At 39.2% G+C, this 22,062-nt stretch overlaps 1 protein-coding gene across 1 annotated transcript in view; it reads left to right on the top strand.

Annotated features, from left to right (window-relative positions):
• The window catches only part of LOC124593904, a 92,103-nt gene that overhangs the window by 20,344 nt on the left and 49,697 nt on the right, over positions 1-22,062 (top strand). Inside the window, exon 3 of the mRNA XM_047132255.1 lies at positions 675-808. Coding sequence (XP_046988211.1) covers positions 675-808 — 134 coding nt within the window. The remainder of the gene's footprint in view (positions 1-674; positions 809-22,062) is intronic.

The raw sequence follows: 22,062 nt of genomic DNA, 5'->3' as shown, positions 1-22,062 counted from the left end.
CAGAATAAATCCTTCCTCAAGCTGGAGTACCTGTCCTCCCACAACAGGAGTTCATGTGGGGGGGGGGGGGGGGAATAGGGGAGGGGGGGTGAGTAGGGGAGGGGGGGGAGAGGCATGCATGCATACATGTGTCTCTGTACTCAAGAAAGAATTTATTTCAAAAGCTATCAAGTTTTCTTCCTTTTTTATGTCCCTGTTAGTGACTCAATGCTTCTGCTTTTTCAGTGAGTGGTCTCCTTTACTTCTAAAGTATTTACATGTGTGTGAAAGGATATAGTAGGGAATCTGCTTTATCCAAATCCTCAGAATACTTTCTGAGAAAGAAGTCTTTTGCCATGTGCAAAATATTTGTTGCATTGATCACATGTACAAAGTTAAGTGTGCTGGACGATGTTTCAGACATGAATCTCTGCCTCTTTCTGGCAGAAGGATTTCTTTCTCTATAATAATTTTTTTATGTTTGCTTCTCTCTCTCTCTCTCTCTCTCTCTCTCTCTCTCTCTCTCTCTCTCTCTCATATGAGACTATGTACAACCCACATTATATCCACAGGTGAGTGCAGGTCTGTCATTATTCTTATTACTCAGTACTACTTAATTTAAACAAAAGTTCCAGATATCTGACACTAATTGCATCCATAATTGGCTCATCACTGCTTTGTTTCATATGTTTCAGGTTTATGTCAGTGATGGTGCCTGGCATACACTCATGGCCTACAGAAGACAAAGACATGGCTTCCTTCAAGTCGATGATGAGAGTCCTATCAGAGCACTCTCACTCTCTGGGCCTGTGAGACTTCACTCGAATGGGTGGCTTTGGCTAGGTCTGTAGAAGCAAACCTTTCTTGTAAATCATACACTTAACTTTTTGGCAACATTCTACTAAAATCTGCAGTAAACAGATTAAAATTTAGCACTCACTGTAGACTTTACAATTTATGGACTTAAAAACTCATGAAACTGAGGATAGTGCTCATTATTTGTGCACTCTCTTTGAAGAGAGTACTTAGATCAAAAATGACAAACATAGTATATGCAACAATAGATAATACAGAATTGTGGATACTTGCTGCTTTTATAGGCTGCAACATTTTACTTCTGAAGGAATAATTTCAGACTCAGAAGTGTGCGATTTTAGGTTTCTGTCAAATTTTTGCTAATTGAGAACTTTTAATTCTTCAACAAACTCATTAATTTTGATTTATTAAATCTGTGCCTTGGGCGTTTCACTGTTTTTGATTACTGTAAATTATTTTTTAAGTTTTGATTATGATTATTTTTTAATTGCATGATTTATTTGCCTGTTGAATGGTTTCACAGAAAATGATGCAGACTGCAATGAATACCCAAAGTGTAATACAGTTCATTACCTTTATTTTATTGTAAACCAATCAACATTTTAGTCATATCAAATTCTGATGATAAATGTAATACACCAAGCCACACAGATTTGTAGAATTAGTCAGTAAGTTCAATGTCTCATCATATGCACATCTACTGAATTTGAGCACTATGAGTTAGTCCACAGTTAAAAAATTTATATCAATTACAAGCTTAAGAATAGATGATAATGCTTTGCTTGAAAGAAACACATGGTCATTAATTACATCCTATTTAAAATAGGTGGTGCTCCAGTCCTACCTTCTGGCTTGCCTACTGCATACTACACTGGATTTCAGGGCTGCATACAGAAAATTAAAATTTCAAAGAAAGAATTTGACTTGATACAGCACACCAGACACCAGAAGACAGTGACAGAATACTGCCATGAAAATGATGTATGAACTGCATGAGTGAAAAGAAGAATGAAAAGACATCTGAAGAGAAGAGCCCAAGGAAAACAAAAGAAAATGAAAATACCTTGAGTGTTAGATCATTTGTACCACACAGAGAAGGAAATTATGAAATACCAGCTCAAAGAGTCTTTTATTTTGTGTTTGTGTTGTTTTGTAATTAGTGAATCTCTTAACACAATAAGACAAATTTCATACATTTTAGTATGAATATGAAGCAACCACAGAAGTGATATCTTAGTTTTTTATGTGACAGTTTTTGAAGGCAGTGTGCAACTGACAGTTTATATATTTATGAGATCTGGTTATTTCATTGCTTACTATCTGTAACCTAATCAGACTGGTTTTGACTCTCCAGCAATAAGAGGACATTTAAGGATACTCCTAACAAATTAATAATTAACTGAAGTTATGGTGCTTTTCTGTTCATTTGACAGATTTACTGCCATGCAACTGTGTCTAAATCAGGGTCACAGTCTTGACTGATACATTTTATGTCATATTTTTTTAAAAATAAAATGGATGAATTTGATGGTAACAGTCCATAAGTCTTTAAGAAAGAGTGCTATTTGTTTTGTAGTAAAATGGAAGTGTGTGACAGATGCTAAAATTATATATACATATACATATTCCAAGTTATATTTTATAATATACAGAATGAAAATTGTGAATTTTAAAGGTTCATTTCTATTTTGATCACATGACTTTTGGATGTTCAATGCTTGAGACATTTAACTACATCACCTCAAATGTGAAAACTACTGAACAGTACTGTACAAGTCTTCTACAAAAAAAGTACAGTATTATTGCCAGGATAACTTATTACATTTACCATTTCCAGTATTTATTCAATTATTAACAGGTCTGCATTACTCATCAGCCATGAGTGGAAAGACTGCATCAATTTTAAAACATTAATACATTACAATGCAAATAAAATGTGACATTACAACTATTTTAAACAAATTAGACATTTTAATCTAGAATAAATTTTTGATCGACATACATTCAATTAAAAGATTTGTGGAAATGACAATCCACAATGAATTGGGAACAGTATTAGCAACACATACTTCATTAATTTACTAAAAGAATACATATGACACATGACAGAAGATACATGGAACAGATCAAAGCAAGAAGATAATAGTGGGAAAACAGAGTACACTATAAACCTGTCAGTGAGGAAAACGAAAGACTATTATGTAAACTGAGCTTGGATGAGGGAGAAAGGAAAGGGAAATGAAGGAACTTTCGGTGTCATCTGCATCAGAACTTTATGCAGAATCAGCAGCAACGAGAGAAAATGTGTGCTTGACCAGGATTCAAACTCAGGCACTGCTGCTTACTAGGCAGTCGTGTTAACCACTGCATCTTCAAGACACAGTGTTTATTGCAGTTGCACAGACTCTCTCAGCACACTTCCTGGGCAATCCACATTCCCACCTAGTACCATCTGTCCACAGTTCCCATCCATGTACTCCATGCTCACTACTTTGAGATTCCCACAAGAGGTCAAATGTAATATTGCATCTGCACTAAAAGGAGGTGGATTAATTGCCCATCAAGATAAATCAGTTATATGAATATCTGATCTTTCAGATATGTCCAAATGAACAGACACCACGCATTCAAATGAAAACAAAAACACACCACACTATAATCTTGATCTTAATTTTTGCCTAATTGTAACATCACATAGGCTTCACCCCCCACTGCCATCCCACTATAGACCAGAGCTCCTGGAATGAATGGATAGTTATGTCTTACAATTTTCCGAGACCATGTGTAGACTGGATGCAAAACAAGATAAATTGAGAGAGTTCTGTGAGGATTGGTCCAGTGACTGTGTAACCTTGTTAGCAGTTGCATCTATTGACATAGCTGGTGGCTGAATGAACTTGTCTGGTGACAGTGGAAGCAGGTTAGCCACTGGATGATGTGACATAAGTACCAGGCAACAACAACAATGGAATCAAATTGCAGCATCATTCACCTGGAGCAGTTAGGCTGCCTTGAAACATATAACAGAAAGCTTGGTATGTTTGGCATTAACCAATATCATCACTATGTGAGCAACAAGTTTCAGTACCAGGTACAGATCCATGTAAGGCCTTTGCAAAGATGACCGGTTGTAGTCCATATGTAGCAAAACATCAGAGCATTCAGAGCATGTACAGAGATCTTTGTGAATGAAAATGTGGGTGGGTGGGGGATGGGGGGGGGATCTGCATGTTGGATTGTAGGGAAGGATGGAAACAGGAAATACATTTCTTGGTTTGTCATATTAAGAAGGGAGGATCTCAAATTAGGTAGCCCAACTGTTGCCGCAATAGACCCAAAGAAAGCCTGATGGTCTCACCATACACAAAGTTTGCCACTGATGTTCCAATATCAGGTTTGTGTACTGCACATAACCAACCAACATGAGAGGTAAGGCCAACAACCAAAAAAGAACCATGACATATCACGGCTGACTTTAAAGCTGATTACCAATATTTCACCATACCATTACTGAACAAATGGTAGCCGGTGGTACAATGATGTGCACAACCACATAAATCTACCAATTCATGAAATAAGGTGGACTCAAACTGGTGATCCTGGTCCATTGTAACACTCATTGAAGAGCAGAACTGCAAGTTCCACATGGTGTGAAAGGTTTGTGGAACTGTTTCTGCCGAAATGTCCATGATGGGTTCTGCTTCCACCCCAGCGGTGCACAGGGCTGGGAGATCTAACCAAGTTGATATGGACATGACAAGAAAAGTTCTGTCATGGGTGCTTCATTTTGTTTACAACTCCAGCAATTTTCTGGGAAAGAACCCAAATGGCTACCACATACCACTTACTTGCTGTTGTAGGGTCACTCCTATCACTTTTCTTGAATACCTCGAGATGTGACAGGGTATTTCCCTCTTGAACTTGAATTGGACAGCACAGCAGTGAGGTGCACTTGTAAGGTCATGGTGTGGGGAATATTGTGCATGTAGGAGTTTTCCATATCCAAAAAATGGCATAACTCTTTGAAGTTCTCCAGCAAAGGCACAGGCTGAATCAAATTACACTTATTTTGTAAAGGCCAAATGCCAGAGGAGATAATCACAATGTCCCACACAGTCCACCTCTTTCTGCCTAAGCATATATTTGTCTTTGTTGATTTGCAGCCTGCAATGAGAAATTCCATCAAAAATAATCTGCAGATGTTAGTCATGCTCCACGCAACATTTGGGAAAACCAATACATCATCCAGATACACGAAACAGGGGGGCAGGGCACAAAGCAGATCATCAACAAAATGCTGCCATGTTTGAGCTGTGTATTAAGATCAAATGGCAATCTGACATATCTGAAGAGACTTAAAGGCATAATCACTGCCATCTTCAGTATATTTGTCAGTGCCACAGGAATCTGATGATACGCTTTTCGAAAGTCGATAATGCTGAAAAGCTGAGCATCTGCTAACATAGCTGTAAAATCCTGAAGATGTGGAATAGGATAACAGTCAATAGCCATATGTGCATTCAAAGCATAACAGTTCCCACAAGGACACCAGAAACCATCTTCCTTTTTTAAAAAAAATGGAGGGCTGAAGCCCAGAGACTCTCTGAAGGTTGAATAATCCCTCCAGCCAAAAAGTCTTCAAATTCTTTCTTTGCTTTCAGGCACCAACCTGTGGGCTTTGGAGGCAAACAGTGGTCTCAGAGTAGCTAGTGTTGTATAGCATCCTGTGGATGGCTGCAGGCAGCTGTTTCATATTGTCCAAGGTCACCTGGGGAGTGATGTCATCTTGTAACATATGTAATTTATTCTTAGCTGTCCTGAGGATTAATTTGAGCATGTATCACAGGATTGTCTGCAAAAATGCATGTTTTCTCTTCTTTCAAGATCGCTAGTTTCCCATGTAATCCACTAACAGTGTACACTATGATAAGAAGTTCTTTTAATAACAAGGCCTCTGTGTTGACAGGTGAGTACGTGGGCTTCTCCTTGGACACTGTTGCACCTGAAACCTCCGTATTTTTCAGTTTGCAAGCAATTCCTAAACAGCTAGTGTGTCCATAAATTGTCTCACTGCTCATATGGAGTTGCCTGAAAGTAGGTATCTTCAAGTTATTTGCTGTGGTAAGCCAGGAGGCAATGGAAGGTTGGTCTTTGAGTTTTGCCAGTAGAATGCTAATATTTGATCCCAACTCAGTTAAATAATTTTGTGCAGAGCAGGTGTCCTGGACATAGAAGTGGTGTCATATTATAAAACTGTTAATAGTGGAATATCAGCTAGACATGCCTGGTAGGATCACAATTCCAATACCAGGGAGAAATTCGCCTTCTTGCAACTCAGTGTTCACAGCTGACATCAGCCCACATTCTTGTAGTGGTGGGGTATAGGAACTTTGTATAAGGGGTCAGTCACACCCACACTCACCTGCTACCCTTGTTTGTGTAGTTGCAAGGAGGGATGTATTTTCTAGCCAGGCATCCAAAATGCAAAGTGGGCTACTGAAACTTGCAGGAGCTTGTCAAAATTCCCACTGGAGAGCACTGAAGTCTTGGTATAGTGAGCTAACTAGTCTTGCTAGTGGAGCCTGTTCCCCTCTAGTAGTGTCCCCCGTATCTACACTTGCAATGCCATTTCCAGTTTGGCAGGCCCCACCTGCATTATCATGTAACAACATATCATTTATTTGGCCAGCACTGAGTAACTGTGAATTCAAATTTGACATGTTACTTGAAACCATAGTCCTTTTGACCACAAAAGGCATCTAATTAATGCACACATCTTACAGAGTTGCCTCAGACACTTCAGATTGAGACACTAGTGACCAGACATGATGCTAGAACACAGAAGGCAATTTGGCATCAGTAACTTCACTTCTCAAGAAACTGTTGGTTTATGAACTCAGCAAAGCATATTGTCCTATTTATTGTATTTTTATACATGAATTGCACACCTGTCATGTGTTACTCATGATATCAGACAGTAAGAACAAGGTTTGAGAGTTTAACACTCCATGAGAACAAACTGAAAGTTGTCATCAGTGACACCAGAAGCAGCAAACAAATGTTCTAGGAGACAGAACTTAGATCCAATTGCTGTGGCATTTATGGCAGAGCAACAAATTTTCCTCACAGCATAGAAGATGTGATGCAGCTTATTGGCAAGCTGTAAGTCACATTAAGTGCCTGGCACTTGTCTGAAATTTATCACCACTAGCAGAATGATAGTTATTTCCTCTGAGGTACACAACAACTGTCCTGATGAGGTGGTGTGCACAGTGGCCACTTGAGTATCATCACTTTTCATGTGTCTGTCATCTGCCATGGCACTTGTTAGGACCACCACTTGTGGGAATGATGATCCACAATTAAGTGTGAACAGTATTAGTGACACAAAGTTCATTAATTTACCAAAAGAGTATGTCTAACACATAATGTGATATACACATTGAGGCATAAAATAAGACTACAGCAACAGGAAAAACAGAATAAACCAAAGAACTCATCAATAAGGAAAACCAAGATATTCCTCAGTTTTGTCTTGGTCTTAATGTTCAACTAATTTCTTTGCCATAGATTTACTAAGTTGGGAGTTGCTGCTCTCTTATAAACTTTTTCTTGAACTTCTCTAGCTGTACGATCTGGAGGTCAAACATAATAAACTGAACATCATTAGGACAATCATTGGAAAGCTGTCTCTTGTTTTCAACAGTCGACAACCTGGTAAGCTGTTTCAAGCAGGAATTCCTCCCTTGCACCTTGGTTGAACATTTTCATACTTACGAATGAAAAACTACGCTAAATATTTAAAGTTCTTTGCTTTTCATCCCTGAACAAAGAAAATGCTTTTGGAAGGTTAGGGAGAACAGCAGTAGAAATATTGCTACATTATTGTGAAGACAGAGTCACTAGAATTTTAAATGGAACGTAATACATTGATACCTCTCCTCAGTGCAGCACTCCTTGAAGAATGGGCTGCCATTCCCCAAGAAACCTTCCAGCACCTGACTGAACGTATGCCTCCGAGAGTGGAAGCTGTCATCAAGGCTAAGGGTGGGCCAACACCATATTGAATTCCAGCATTAGCGATGGAGGGTGCAACAAACTTGTAATTCATTTTCAGCCAGGTGTATGGATACTTTTGATCACATAGTGTATATTCTTATATTCACAATGTAAGAGTTATCTTACATTTAATGGGAAACTTGAGTAGATGATCTGACAAGAATGTCCATAACATTTGGTGTATAACTTGTTACACTCAGTCGAATATAGGAGTCCATGTAATCATCAGTCAACTTTGTTCTGTGCTTATTTTTAACATAATTAATATTTGAAAATGATGATTCCCAAAGGAAAGCAGAATCAAATAAGGCCTTTATACTAAGTAATATAGGGATTTTCTCCTGGGGAATTAGAGGCCAGCAATTTTTGGGTTCTGCATCACTTCTAAGATACGAATCATTTTTAAAATATATTATTTCAGTTCAGCTGCTGCCATATCTATGTAAAAAACATGTTCAGAGGAGGATGATATATTTAGTAGTTCAACATCAGCAAAAGGGAAAGACACAAACTGAAATCTTTTTGAAATCTGAAAACCAGACACTGAAATCATCCCTAACATTGGATATCACTGCTGCATGACATTCACTATCATAAGGTATCTAACTTTCTCCTATTAGGGTCTTCTGAGTTGAGACGTGTCTTAACCCATCTCTTTTAAGGCATCACTCCCAGAAACACAACTTACTACTAAAAGAATTTACTTCAGCTGTCATATTAGCAATGCCTTTGTAATTATCTTGAGATTTCAAATTTATTTCATTAAGTTTTTCTGTTAGCTCAGTTAAGAAAGTAATATTCATAACCCAGAGAGGATCTTCAGTACAGGCTAACAGACTATTCACTTCCAGTTCTTGAAAACAGTTTGACAGCCAGAAGAGTTTGTGATGTTGAAATGCTTTTTCTTCCCTAAGCAACACACTTCAGTATGGAGAAGTAAATGTCCGTATTGCAGTTCTACTTCATCTACCAATCTTTGAAAAGTCTTACTTGAAGAGAGTGACACCTCATTCTGTTGACTATCTTCACAACAGTTTTCATTGTTTCCTTCAAATTTTAAAAAACCTTTCCACATACAGATTGCTGGTGTAAAATACAGTGACATGTTACAAACTGTGGAAAACTTTCATCATTTTGGCACTGAGCAAGAAAACTGTTTTAGACTCTCTTAAGACTGGAGCTCAACTTGTGATAGTGCATCCAAGCTCATGGATAGGTATTTACTCAGAACTTGACAAACAGGAAACAGAAAACACAAATAAAACATGAACTAAAGAAAAATTCTAGGATATGTTTCTCAGATCAGTTGTAAAAAAAAGAGCCCTTCAGTGATCCATTCTTGGGCCAATCCACAAAAAACAACATTCCTAAAATTCTGTTTAAAAGGTTATGCATACACCACCAATGTGACAGTAGACTCCAACAAAATTTCATCTTCTTTGGAAACAAAGTTTTTTGGCATACGGCTTTAAAACAACTTCAAATGGCATACACACATAAACAAAACAAATGGAACACTAAATAAAATATATTATAGGCTACAATTACTGTATGTTAAAGCAATTTTTAACACTGTCTGAGTTACCTACTTCATTCAATTCCATTGCATCCTACAGTATGGAATTATATTCTGTGGAAATACACCATTTACTTCAGTCAGTTTCCTGACCCACAAAAAACTGCAAGAGCAATGCAACATGCTCAATGAACAGATTTTTCCTTACTCACAAAAGAACTGTAAGGGCAATTCAATATGCGCGACAAACAGATTCTTGCAAACCCCTCTTTCAAAAGTTGTCAATCCTCCCACTTCCCTATATGTACATAATAAAAGTATTTAAGTATGTTACAAAGAATTTAAAAGATATCAATGAAAATTTTAATATTTGTGAGCATGACACAAGATAAAAGGAAAAGCTTCATATCCAATCAGTAAGGACATCAGACTACAAAACTTTCACAATAAAAAGTGGCATACAAACTCACAACACTCTTCCACATAAGGTAACAGTCATATCATAATTTACACTCTTTTCTAAAACCCTAAAGGCATTCTTATTAGATCATTGCTTCTATTCAGTAACAGAATTTTTAGCACTTTTGAGATAAAAGAGACTTGAAACAAGGCAGTGCAGCAATTGCAAGTAGTGCAAGCTCTTTTGTAGGTAAAGCTAAAATTTAAGTGTCTACTGAAGTAAAACTGTATTTTTACTGCGTTGTGTTGTTTTACTGTTTTGTTTTGTGTTTTTTCTGTGTCCCACAACTACGAAAATTTTTCTGGATGAATAAATAAATAAAAACAGAGCACCACCCTTCCAGCAGAAGAAATGACAGCCATACATAGCCTCAAAACAGATACTCATCTAATCAAACTACCTGCAGACAAAGGTTCCACCACTGTTGTTATGAATCACAGTCACTATCTAGCAGGAGACTCTGCCAATTGTCTGACTCCACTATCTATAAACTGCGCCAGAGTGATCCCATCCCAGGAGCCCAACAAAACTTTCAATCCTTGCATAAAGCATAGGGCCCACCCCAGTAACTCTCCACTTAATCCATTTCCTTTCTCGCCCTAATGACACTCTGCAAATCCACCTTCTACACATTCCCCACAATCCACAACCCAACATCCCTCGACTCCCCACTGTAGCTGTTTATAGTACTCCCACTGCCAGAATTTCAGCCCTCATTCATCAAGACCTCCAGTCAACTGCCCAAAATCTAGCCTGCCACATCAAAGATCCAACTACTTCCTTCACCAACTCTCAACCATACCCCACTACTTTACCTCCTGGTTCCCTACTCATCACTGTCGATGTCACTTCCCTATACACCAGTGGTAGTCAACCTTTCACCTACCACCGATTTCTGTAACTCTCTCAGTAGTAAAATTTTCTGACTACCCACTAGTTCCAAAATTATGGTAATTTACAAAGTAGGGGAGTAACTTTACTTTAAGAAATTCATAAAATAGAGTTATAGCACATTAAAGTATATAATAATAACTACTTACCAAATACAAGAGTGGTGCATAAGATCACAGCAGTTTCGTTTTGCAGGTTGGTATTCCAGTTGCTATGGGTGTATTTATTGATTGTCATTTTTTATTTGCACTTCACTGTTGCTATATGAGTTTACATATCATCATTTTGTCATTTGGAGATAGTGAGTGGAGCTGTGGACACTAAAAAATGAAGAGCCAAGTGGTAAAATCGGAACATTTCCGACATATTGTTCTATTTCAGTTTAATACAGGGGTGACAGCAGTAGGGGCACCCAGAAACATTTGTGCCAAAAATGGGGATAATGTCACTGGACAGAGTATGACAAGAAAATGGTTCTCATTTTAAGGAGGTTCATTTTGACATTAGTGGCACTCCACATTCACGAAGACCTTAGGAGTTTGATGAAGATCGTTTAAATGCATTAATCCACATCAGTGTACACAAAATTTGACTAATGTGATGAACTGTGATCATTCCACCACTGTGCAACATTTGCATGCAGTGAGGAAAGTTCAAAAATTGGGTGTATGGGTACCACATGCTCTAAGCTAAAATCATAAACATCAACAGGTGGCCCTATGGGCATCTCTACTTGCTCGTCATCAGTTGGCTCATGAAAGACATCAACTAGTCCTATGCTGTATCATTACTGGTGATGAGAAATTGTACCTTTATGCTAACGTAAGAAAAATAAAGGAATAGCAGAGCTGAAGCAAAGCAGCAACTCCCCACACAAAGACCTGAACACATCTGTAAAAGATCATGTTACGCATCTGGTGGAACAGCAATGGTGTGGTGTACTATGAATTACTTCCTCAATGTGTAATAATCACTGCCGACATCTGAGATGTCTTGCAGACACAATCCAACAAAAACTGCCAGGAAATTGCGTCTAGTGATGCTACTCAATGATAATGCCCATCCGCATTCTGCTAGATTAACAGTAAACACTACACAGAAGTTAGGTTGGAGAGTCATTCTGCAGCCATCTCATTTACCTGATCTGGTGGACTCAGATTTTCACCTTTTCTGATCCCTATCAAACAAAGGACTTCCTTTCTGTATGAAAATGAGCTCCAAACATGGCGCAACAAGTTCTATGCCCCAAAACCATGTGATTTCTAATCATGGAATCAAAAAGCTGCTCCAATGTTGACAGACAGTCATGTATAGTAAAAGGATAATATATTATTGGTTATGTTTATTTGTTGTATTTACTAAACTTACGGAAAAACGCTATGAACTTACGCACCGACTTAATACTTTTATGACAAAATTTTACAGAAACCTAATGAAAAAGTTTTTACCATCTTACTTCCTACCATAAAAGCTACAATGCCCACTAGTGGGTAATAGGGACCAGGTAGACTACCACTGCTATATACCTACATCCCTTGTACCCAAGCTCTTGCCGCTACTGAACTCTACCTCTGTCTCCCAACATCTTTCAGACTCCAGACCCACTACCTGATTCCTCATACACCTTACTAACTTTATGCTAACACACAACTACTTCTCCTTAGAAGGAAAGGCATACAAAGAAATACATGGCACTGCCACAGACATCCACATGGCACCCTCCTATGCCAACCTGTTTATGGACCATTTAGAGGAAACCTTCCTAGCCTCCCAAATTTCCTAACTCCTGGTCTGCTTCAGGTTCACTGATGAAATATTCTTGATCTGGGCTCAGGGCCAAGACATCCTACCCTCATTCCTTCACAACTTCAACACCTTCTCTCCCACCTGCTTCACCTGGTCTTCATCTACATCTACATCTATATTCTGCAAACGACCATGAAGTGCACAGCAGAAGGTAAACCCCATTGTACTAGTTATAAGGTTTTCTCTCATTCTGTTCACACATGGCACAAGAAGAATGATTGTTTGAATGAATTTACAGGCATTCTGTAATTATTCTAATCTTATCCTCACATCCCTTTGTGAGCAATATATAGGGATTCTGGTACATTCCCAGAGTTGTTATTTAAAGCTGGTTCTCGAAACTTTGTTAGCAGACTTTCTTGAGACAGTTTATGTCTATCTTCAAGAGTCTACCAGTTCAATTTCTTCAGTATCTCTGTGACCCTCTCCCATGGATCAAACAAACCTGTGACCATTTGTGCAGCCCTTCTCTGTATACACTCAGTATCCCCTGTTAGTCCTGTCCAGTAGAGGTTTCATACACTTGAGCAGTATTCAGATCCAGTTTCACAAGAGACTTGTAAGCAATCTCCATCGTAGACTGACCGCACTTCCCCAGTATTCTACCAATAAACAGAAGTCTACCACCTGTTTGACCTGCAACTGAGCCTATGTGATCATTCTGTTTCACATCCCAACAAAGTGTTACACCCAGGTATTTGTATGAGTTGGCTGATTCCAACAGTAATCAGCAGGTTTGATTGTAGAGTTATTTGTTCACTCCCTTGTAATACATTTCACCAGCGCCACTGTGAACACTGTTCTCAAACATGGGATGAGATGGCTGACATTCAGAAGCAGCTGTAAATCGCTCTGACTACCATCAAACAATTGGCAGCTGTTGCGAATTTATGTGCTGGAAGAGCTCCCAAGAGTCGTGCACCTGTGATACCTGTACCAGAGGTACCTCAAGTGCTATCCTCTCCCTTGGATGCTGAGTCCTCTGCAGAAAGTACAGTATCTGCCATTACCTGTCCCCTTGACTGTGAGCGGTGTGTCAGTGGTAGATCTAGGCATCCTGTACAGGGTGGATGGCGACGACGGAGGACTCAGAGTGTTGTACCAATCCCTATACCAGAAAAGTTAGAGGTGCTGCCTTTCACTGAAACTGAAACTAAACCAGTGGGACTCACTTCACCTGTTTTGGGGAAACACGTTTTTTTGGGTATCAGGAGGAGACAAACACAAAATCATAGGCTTTTCAAACATAAGACAAATGACGGTAGCCCTCAGGGAAACAGCAGCAAGGGCTAGGACAGGACACCAGGTGCACTCACTGTGTATGTCTGGGGGACTCACCCAGTATGCTGAAGGGGCTATTCCAGCAGCCATTAAGGAAACAGGGTGCAACCAGCTGCAGATTGTGGCACATGTTGGAACAAATTATGCCTGTCGTCTGCACTCTGAGGTCATTCTTGGATCATTCCAGCAACTGGCAGGCATGGTTCAGAAGACCAACCTTGCATGTGGAGTTTCAATGAAGCTCACAATTTGCATCATTGTTCCCAGAACTGATTGCAGCCCTTTGCTTCTGAGTCGAATGGAAGGACTGAACAAGGGTCTTTGAAGATTTGGTGACAAGCTAGACTGCAACTCCCTGGACTTTCACCATAGGGTTGAGAAGTGTAGGGTCCCTCTAAATAGGTCAGGTGTGCACTACTCATCAAAGGATGCTATTCAGATAGCTGACTGTGTGTGGTGTGCACACAAGGGCTTTTTATGTTAGGTGACTCTCCATCCAATCCAGATAACAATAGCTGTAGTAAATCCTGAAGTATTAGTATAAGATCAAAAGAAATGCCTCCCAAGGGTGAGAGTATTAAAATTATAATGGTAAACTGCCAAAGCATTCACAACAAAGTGTCAGAGTTTGAAGTGCTCATGAAAAGCAGTGAAGCTCACATAATACTAGGTACAGGAGGCTGGTTGAAACCTAAAATTGATAGCAGCGAAATTTAAGTGTTTATCAGAAGGATAGGCAAATGGGAAATGGATGTGGTGAATTTGTCACAGTAGACAAGAAAATCAAATCCACCAAGATAGAGTCTATATGTATGTGAGATTGTTTGTGCAAGACTCAGTATGCCTTCTCTGAAAACTACCTACAACAGATTGTCAGGAACCCCACACATGATGCAAATATATTGACTCAAATGGAAACAATGGTGATAACACCAGTTACCATCAGATCACCGAAGTTAGGTGCTGCCAGGCTGGGTTTGCACTTGGATGAGTGACCATCCGGTCTGCATAGTGCTGTTGGCAAGCTGAGTGCGCTCAACCCTTGTGAGGCAAACTAAGGAGCAATTTGATTGAGAAGTAACGGCTTCCGTCTTGTAAACTGACATACGGCCGGGAGAGCAGTGCACTGAACATGTGCCCCTCCATACCCACATCCAGTGACATCTATGGGCTGAGGATGACATGGCGGCCAGTTGGTACCAATGGGCCTTCATGGTCTGTTTGGGCAGAGTTTAGTTTAATGGCAACAAATAAACCTGATGTCTTTGAGATGTCCACACTGAAACTGGTGTCAATGACCAAGATGCGGTTGTGGCAACAATGCTTACCAAAGTACATAGAACAACTAAAACAAGAAGAAAGATATATATGTTGAGTCAAATACATAAAAAATCAATAGTGTCATATCTCAATGAGGAACTTGAAACTTTTAGCACAGGTCAGGAGCATGAATAGGAACTCTGGCTCAAGTTTAAAAGAACAGTTGATCATGCACTGGATAGATATGTACCCAGTAGAACAGTTCATAATGGCAGGGAACCTCCATGGAATACAGTCACCATAAAGAAACTTCTAAAAAAAAACAGAGATTACTGCACAATAGGTGTAAAATGAAGTGTAGGTCTGTAAATAGAGAGATGCTGAATTAAACACATTTGGATGCTGAGAGAGCAATGTGAGATGCCTTCAGTGAGAACCATAGGAGAATATTGTCAAATGACTTTCCACAAAATGCAAAGAAATTCTGGTCATATGTAAAGGCCATTAGCAGCACCAAAGTTAGTTTCCAGTCCCTAGCAAATGAGATGAACTGAAACTGAGGGTAGCAAAGCAAAAGCTGAAATGCTTAACTCCATTTTCAAATGTTTCCATACAAAGGCAAACCATATCCTTCATAAGGGCTTTGATTATCTGTCATCATGCCCTGAAATCAGGGACATCCTACCCAAGATCCTTTCATTCCTCATAAGTGGTGTTCCATACTGCCTACCCAACCTTCACAAGAGCCTAATCCATTCCCACACCACTCCTAATCCCAGGGATCATATCCCCGTGAAATACCCAGGTGTAAGACCTGCCCAATCCACCAAGCCAGCACTTCCTGTTCCAATGCTGCCACAGGCTTAAACTATCCTGTCAGAGGCCAAGCCACCTGTGATAGTGGTCACATCATATACCAGCTCTGTTGCAATCACTGTATAGCTTTTTATATTGGTATGATTATCAATCAGCTGTCCACCAGGATGAATGGCCACTGCCAAATTGTGGCCAAGAGCAAACTGAACTACCCTGTGGCCCAACACACAGGTGAACATAAGATGCTTGGTTTCAATGGCTCCTTCACAATCTCCCTTCTACCATCAGCTTTTCTAAACTGTGCAGATGGGAATTATCTGCAGCACATTCTCTGCTCCCTAAAACATCCCAGTAAACTACTGTCCCGATATCCTCCACCCAAGAGTTTCCACCCTGTCTGTCCTATCACCTCCTCCCAATTCATGGCCCCCTCCCCCCACTCACTGTGCACAGCTCTCTGCCAACATAACTAATGGTTGGTCTATTGACCTTCTCTGCTCCTCTACTTCTTCTCTGCGTGCGTCCCCCCCCCCCCCCCCCACCTCCCCTGGCCCCCTCCCTCACAGACTCCTGATGTTGCACCTAGCGGCCTTGTTCTGCCACAATCTAGTCCCTTTGCACTCTGCTCCGCCAAGCAGGGTTCACTTCTTTCCTGAGCCCTGTACCCTGCTCCCTCCATCTTCCCACCCTACTCCAGATTTTTGCTCCCGTTCAATACGGCAGAGTTTCATTCTGGCAGTAGTCATCATGTGTGCATGAGGTATGCTAAATTGCGTGAATATGTGTGTGTTTTCTTTTCTGAAGAAGTCTTTGGCCAAAAGCTGAGATGTGGAACGATCTTATTGTTGTGCCTGTCTGCAATCAGAATGTCATCAGAGCATGGTGGGGAAGGTGGAGGGAGCAGAGTACGTTTCCTAGGAGCAGCAATCTATTCTTTTCATAATATTACTGATCTTTTCTCAGATAGGATGAGTTGTTTCATGGTAAAAGATATATCTTCCCCCTTGTACAGCCTTTCAAAGAAATTACTTTCTAAAGTTCTTCTTTGACCAACAAGATATTAAAAATCATCTTTACAAAAACTGGTAACTGAGCAATGGTTCTTTTTGTGATCATTATTGATGAAAGCTGAGGGATTCAATGGCAACCACTATTTCAGACTTGGTTTTGAAATTCTGAAATGACTCACTGGCAGCTTCTTAAAATGCTTTGTATATGAACTCACCACTTTCAAAGGCTTACCTCCTTTTTACCAATATATTCAAAACATGGTAAGAAGCAGCATTTCCATCTACTGGTTTGTGAACAGATTTTGCTGAAAATGTAACTGATTTTTAAGTTCCTTGATTTTTTTTTCTCTCAGCTCACACTATAAAGGAAACTTAGCATTCACACTTGGGTGCACAGTTTTGAAATGTCTCTTGACATGTTTCTTTCTCACAATGGCAGTAGTACTTTATCAGAATAAACAAATGTATGTGGCATTTCTTTCTGTAATGAAAAATTCAAGTTCCCATTTGGATTGCAAATGATAAATTTTATGTTTTTTTTAATGCACAACCCATTATGCATGAAGTCGTTTCACTATGTATTATTTTCTTCATACAAGATCACATTTGCAGACCTTAGTCATAAAATTTCCATGATGACCACACATGAACTTTGAGATAACACCACTTAGGTGTGGCTAACTGTGATGACATTCTCACAAAGCATGTCAGCTTGTAATTATGGCCAGGTCTGACAGCATACACAAACTATTTACAGCATTCTACCTATGTCTGTTCCACACACTATTGCATCACAGAAGTTGTAGTGCACTGTAATGGCATGAAGCTCACTGACTTCTCCTGACACATACTGAACCAATTATGCACAAAAGATAAATGAAATTATGTGGCAACGAATGTTGTGCAGGTGGTGACTGATTAAACTGATGTGAGAAATATGGTTAAGTATGATTAACACAGTTTCAAAGGTTGAAGACAGATGTCAGTATCAGTTCTATGTGCTTGTTAACTAACAAAATAAACTTGTGTTGAACGAGCAGTATTTTCAGTGCTACAAAAAAAAAAATTATCATTTTTATTCAATAATTTTTCTTTTGCTCTCTCAATACTCACACGATCTACCAAAAAAGTGCTAGCCATATTCCACTAGACCATGGTTGACATGATGCTGACCCCTGCATTAGTGAATGAAAATATGAAAAGTAAGTAAACGTTTTGAAATTTTTATCTCCAAACCCTAATGTTATCTGTAACACAAGATGTAGAGCTTATAGATTTAAGATGATTTGTAAAATGTGACTCCCAATTCAGGTTCTTATCAATATAACCACTTAATAATTTCGAATATTGTGCTCCAATTATCGACTGACCTTCATACATTACTTGTAATGATATGGTCAGTTCTGGAGCCGTATTGAATCATCCACTGAAGCTCCAAAGAAACTGTGTATGTAAACACGCAGAATACTGCACTGTGGTCAGCAATGCCTGTATAAGACAACAAGAGTCTGACACAGTTGTTACATCAGTCACTGCTACTACAATGGCAGGTTATCAAGATTTAATTGAGTTTGAACATGGTGTTATAGTCAGCGCACTAGCAATGGGACACACCATTTCTGAGGTAACAATGAAGTAGGGATTTTCCCATACGACTATTTTGTGAGTGTACAATGAATATTAGGAATCCTGTGAAACATCAAATCTCCAACATCGCTGTGGCCAGAAAAAGATCCCATGAACAGGGCCAACAACAACTGAAGAGAATCGTTCAACATGACAGAAGTGCAACCCTTCAGCAAATTGCTGCTGATTTCAATGCTGAGCTATCAACAAGTGTCAGTGTGTGAACCATTCAATGAAACATCATTGATAAGGGCTTTTCAAGCCGAAGGCTCACTTGTGTACTCTTGATGACTGCTCGACACAAAGCTTTACAACTCAGTTGGGCCCATCAACACTGATATTGGATTGTTGATGACTATAAACATGTTGCCTGATCAGATGAGTCTCATTTCAAATTGTATCGAGCAGATGGATGTGTACAGATATGGGGACAACCTCATGAATCCATGGACCCTGCATGTCAGCAGGAGATTGTTCAACCTGGTGGAGGCTCTGTAATGATATGGGGCACATCCAGTTGGAGCGTTACAGGACCCCTGGTATGTCTAGATATGACTCTGGCAGGTGATACATACGTAAGCATCACCTGCAACCATTCATGTCCATTGTTCATTCTGATGGACTTGGGCAATTCCAGCAGGACAATGCAACACCCACACGTTCAGAATTGCTGCAGGGTGGCTCCAGCAACAATCTTCTGAGTTTAAACACTTCCACCAAACTCTCCAGACATGAACATTATTGAGCATGTTTGTAATGCGCTGCAACGTGCTCTTCAGGAGAGATCTCAACCCGCTCATATTCTTACAAATTTATGGACAGCCCTGCAGAATTCATGGTATCAATTGCCTCCAGCACCACATCAGACATTAGTCGAGTCCCTGCCACTTCATGCTGCGGCACTTCTGTGTGCTCGCAAGGACCCTACAAGATATTAGGCAGGTCTACCGGTTTCTTTTGCTCTTCCTTGTATTTATTCTGCTTTATCTAAATGCACTGACAAATCATTTGCAGAGCATCAGGTATTAATTTTCAAGAAAATTTTATTACATTTTCAAGTTTTGAAGTAACCCCATTAGGCTTGATAGGTACATTATTGTGTAGACTCTGTGAGTTTATTAATGTAACATTCTGCATCCTTTAACCAATTACCGTAAAAATCTCTGTTTCTATAATACATAAACGTTTCTGGGGGAATAGTGTGACATTCACAATCAAAAGCTTTTGCCAAGCCACGGAAAATACAATTTTGCAATGTTTAGTCGTGTGAATTCTGTATAATTTGATTCGTGAACTGAAAAATAGCATGATCTGTGGACAGACCTCATTAAAATCCAAATTTAGAGTGAAGTACCTTATTTTTAGAGAGGTGTGCATTGGTTCTTGCATACATAATGTTTCCACTACATTCAAGGAGGAGGTAAGTAGTGAGATTTGTTGATAATTAGTAATAACTGTATTACTACCATTTTTGTAAAGGGACCTGAAAAAATCACATTTCACTTTGTCTGAAAATAAGCACTGTGATTGTGATGTGCCAGTACTGAGTTTGTGACTGACTATATTGCATATACTTTACTATTTGAAATATTATCAAATTTGTGAGAATTTTTTATTTTGAAGGAGCTGACTGCTATCATTTATTATTTGGCAGTTTGCTTTAATAACAAAGTCTGCAAATTCCATAACTCATTTCTTGTTTTCTCTTTTAACTATTGCCCATGCAGATTTAATTTCAATGATTGACCAATTAATTTCATACATTACACAGATGTTTTTTGAGTTTTTAATCACTTCCCTTATGGCAGGAGAGGGTGTCTTGTAATATGTACTCATACTTCTCTTTTTGTCCTGACCAATTCAAACAATTTCCTGTCCCTTTCACATCATACTTTGAGTCCTTTTGTAATCCAGAGCTTTTTTATGTCTTATTAGTGCCATATTTTATTCCAATCTTACAAAAGTAGCTGTAAAGACTGACAGAAATCTTTTTAAAATACAGTGAATTCTGTTTTAACATCTGTCACAATATACACAACTCTACAACCAGCTTCCTGTAAGGCTGTCTTGAAATTTTTTGTCCTCTCTTCATTAATTACTCTGTTTTCCATGACAGCATTTCATTGTAATTATGTAAGTTATTTAGTATAGTATGTTGTGCAGCCATTCATCACTGGATAAACATTTACTATTGATCAACTGTTCGCCTACAAAAATACTGTCTATTAATGTAGGCTACAGTTTTCCTGTACATTTCTGCTGGAAAAATTAGCAACAGAACTCATGTTCCAAGTGTTAAGCAACATATCCAAACCTTTTTTTTATCAGACTTTCACAAAATTAATATTAATACCTCCACAGACTTTCATCTGCTGTCTTTTGTCTGCTAGACTGAATAACAATGACTCAAACTTTTCTACGAGTGTTTGAAAGTTTTCAAGTTTTGACCCATGCACAGAAATAATTATCAATGACTTTTTCATAGCAGCAATTCAGAAGCACAGATTTCCAATTGTTGATCTAACCAGAAACTACTGGCTTCAACAGATATAAACTTGATTTTGTTTTATTCATAGATAACATTTTCTCCTCTCTCCATATTTTCTGTACAGAAAACGGATGCTAGTTTACATTCCTCTGTATTTAACATATAACTGTTGCATTTACATGATACTCAGCCAGACATAATACTTCCACTACCTCTTGAAATTATCGATTGTGGAAACAGTTAAGAACTTTGTTTTTTAGTCCTCTAACATCCTGACACATTATGATAATGTTATTTTAAATAATATTTTTTTTAGTGTGTGATACTTCACTCATCTGGACCTCTGTTAAAACAATCTGTCTCAAAGAATTATTTAACCTAAACAATGCTTACTTCTCACACCTTTAATTACAGTAATTCTACCACTGGTGAGAGTGACCCTGCTATATTTTCAACTGTCAGTTCATTTAATCTATCTTTCCTCCTCCTGTAAAAGTGTAAGCTATGTCTTGTGTATCCCTCACCTTCTAATAACAGCAACTGGCACCACATCTACACTGATCAGCCAGAACATTATGAGCACCTACCTAATAGCCAGTATGTCCACCTTTTACACAGATAATAGTGTCGCAGTAATGAGGCCTTGGTAAGTCACTGGAGACAGTTGGCATCACATCTGCACACACAGGTCACCTAATTCTCGTTAATTCCTCTGGTGAGCTGGGGGGGGGGGGGGGGGCAGCACAGCAATTGGAACTCGCCACTGTGTTCCTCGAACCATTCCATCATACTCCTGGCCTTGTGACGTGACACATTATCTTGTTGAAAAATGTCACTGCCGTCGAATAACATGATCGTCATAAAGGGGTGTACATGGTCTTCAACCAGTGTACAATACTCCTTGGCCATCAAGGTGCCTTTCACAAGTTCCACTGGTTCCATGGATACTCACGTGAATGCTCCCCAGAGCATAATGGAGCTGCCACCAGCTTGTCTTTATCCTGCAGTACAGGTGTCAAGAAATTGTTCTCCTGGATGATGACAGATTTGCGCT

The sequence above is a fragment of the Schistocerca americana genome, chromosome 2, assembly GCF_021461395.2.
Source record: "Schistocerca americana isolate TAMUIC-IGC-003095 chromosome 2, iqSchAmer2.1, whole genome shotgun sequence".
NCBI lineage: Eukaryota > Metazoa > Arthropoda > Insecta > Orthoptera > Acrididae > Schistocerca > Schistocerca americana.
The sequence above is the reverse complement of the archived record's forward strand: the minus strand, read 5'-3'. Positions and strand labels throughout refer to the sequence as shown.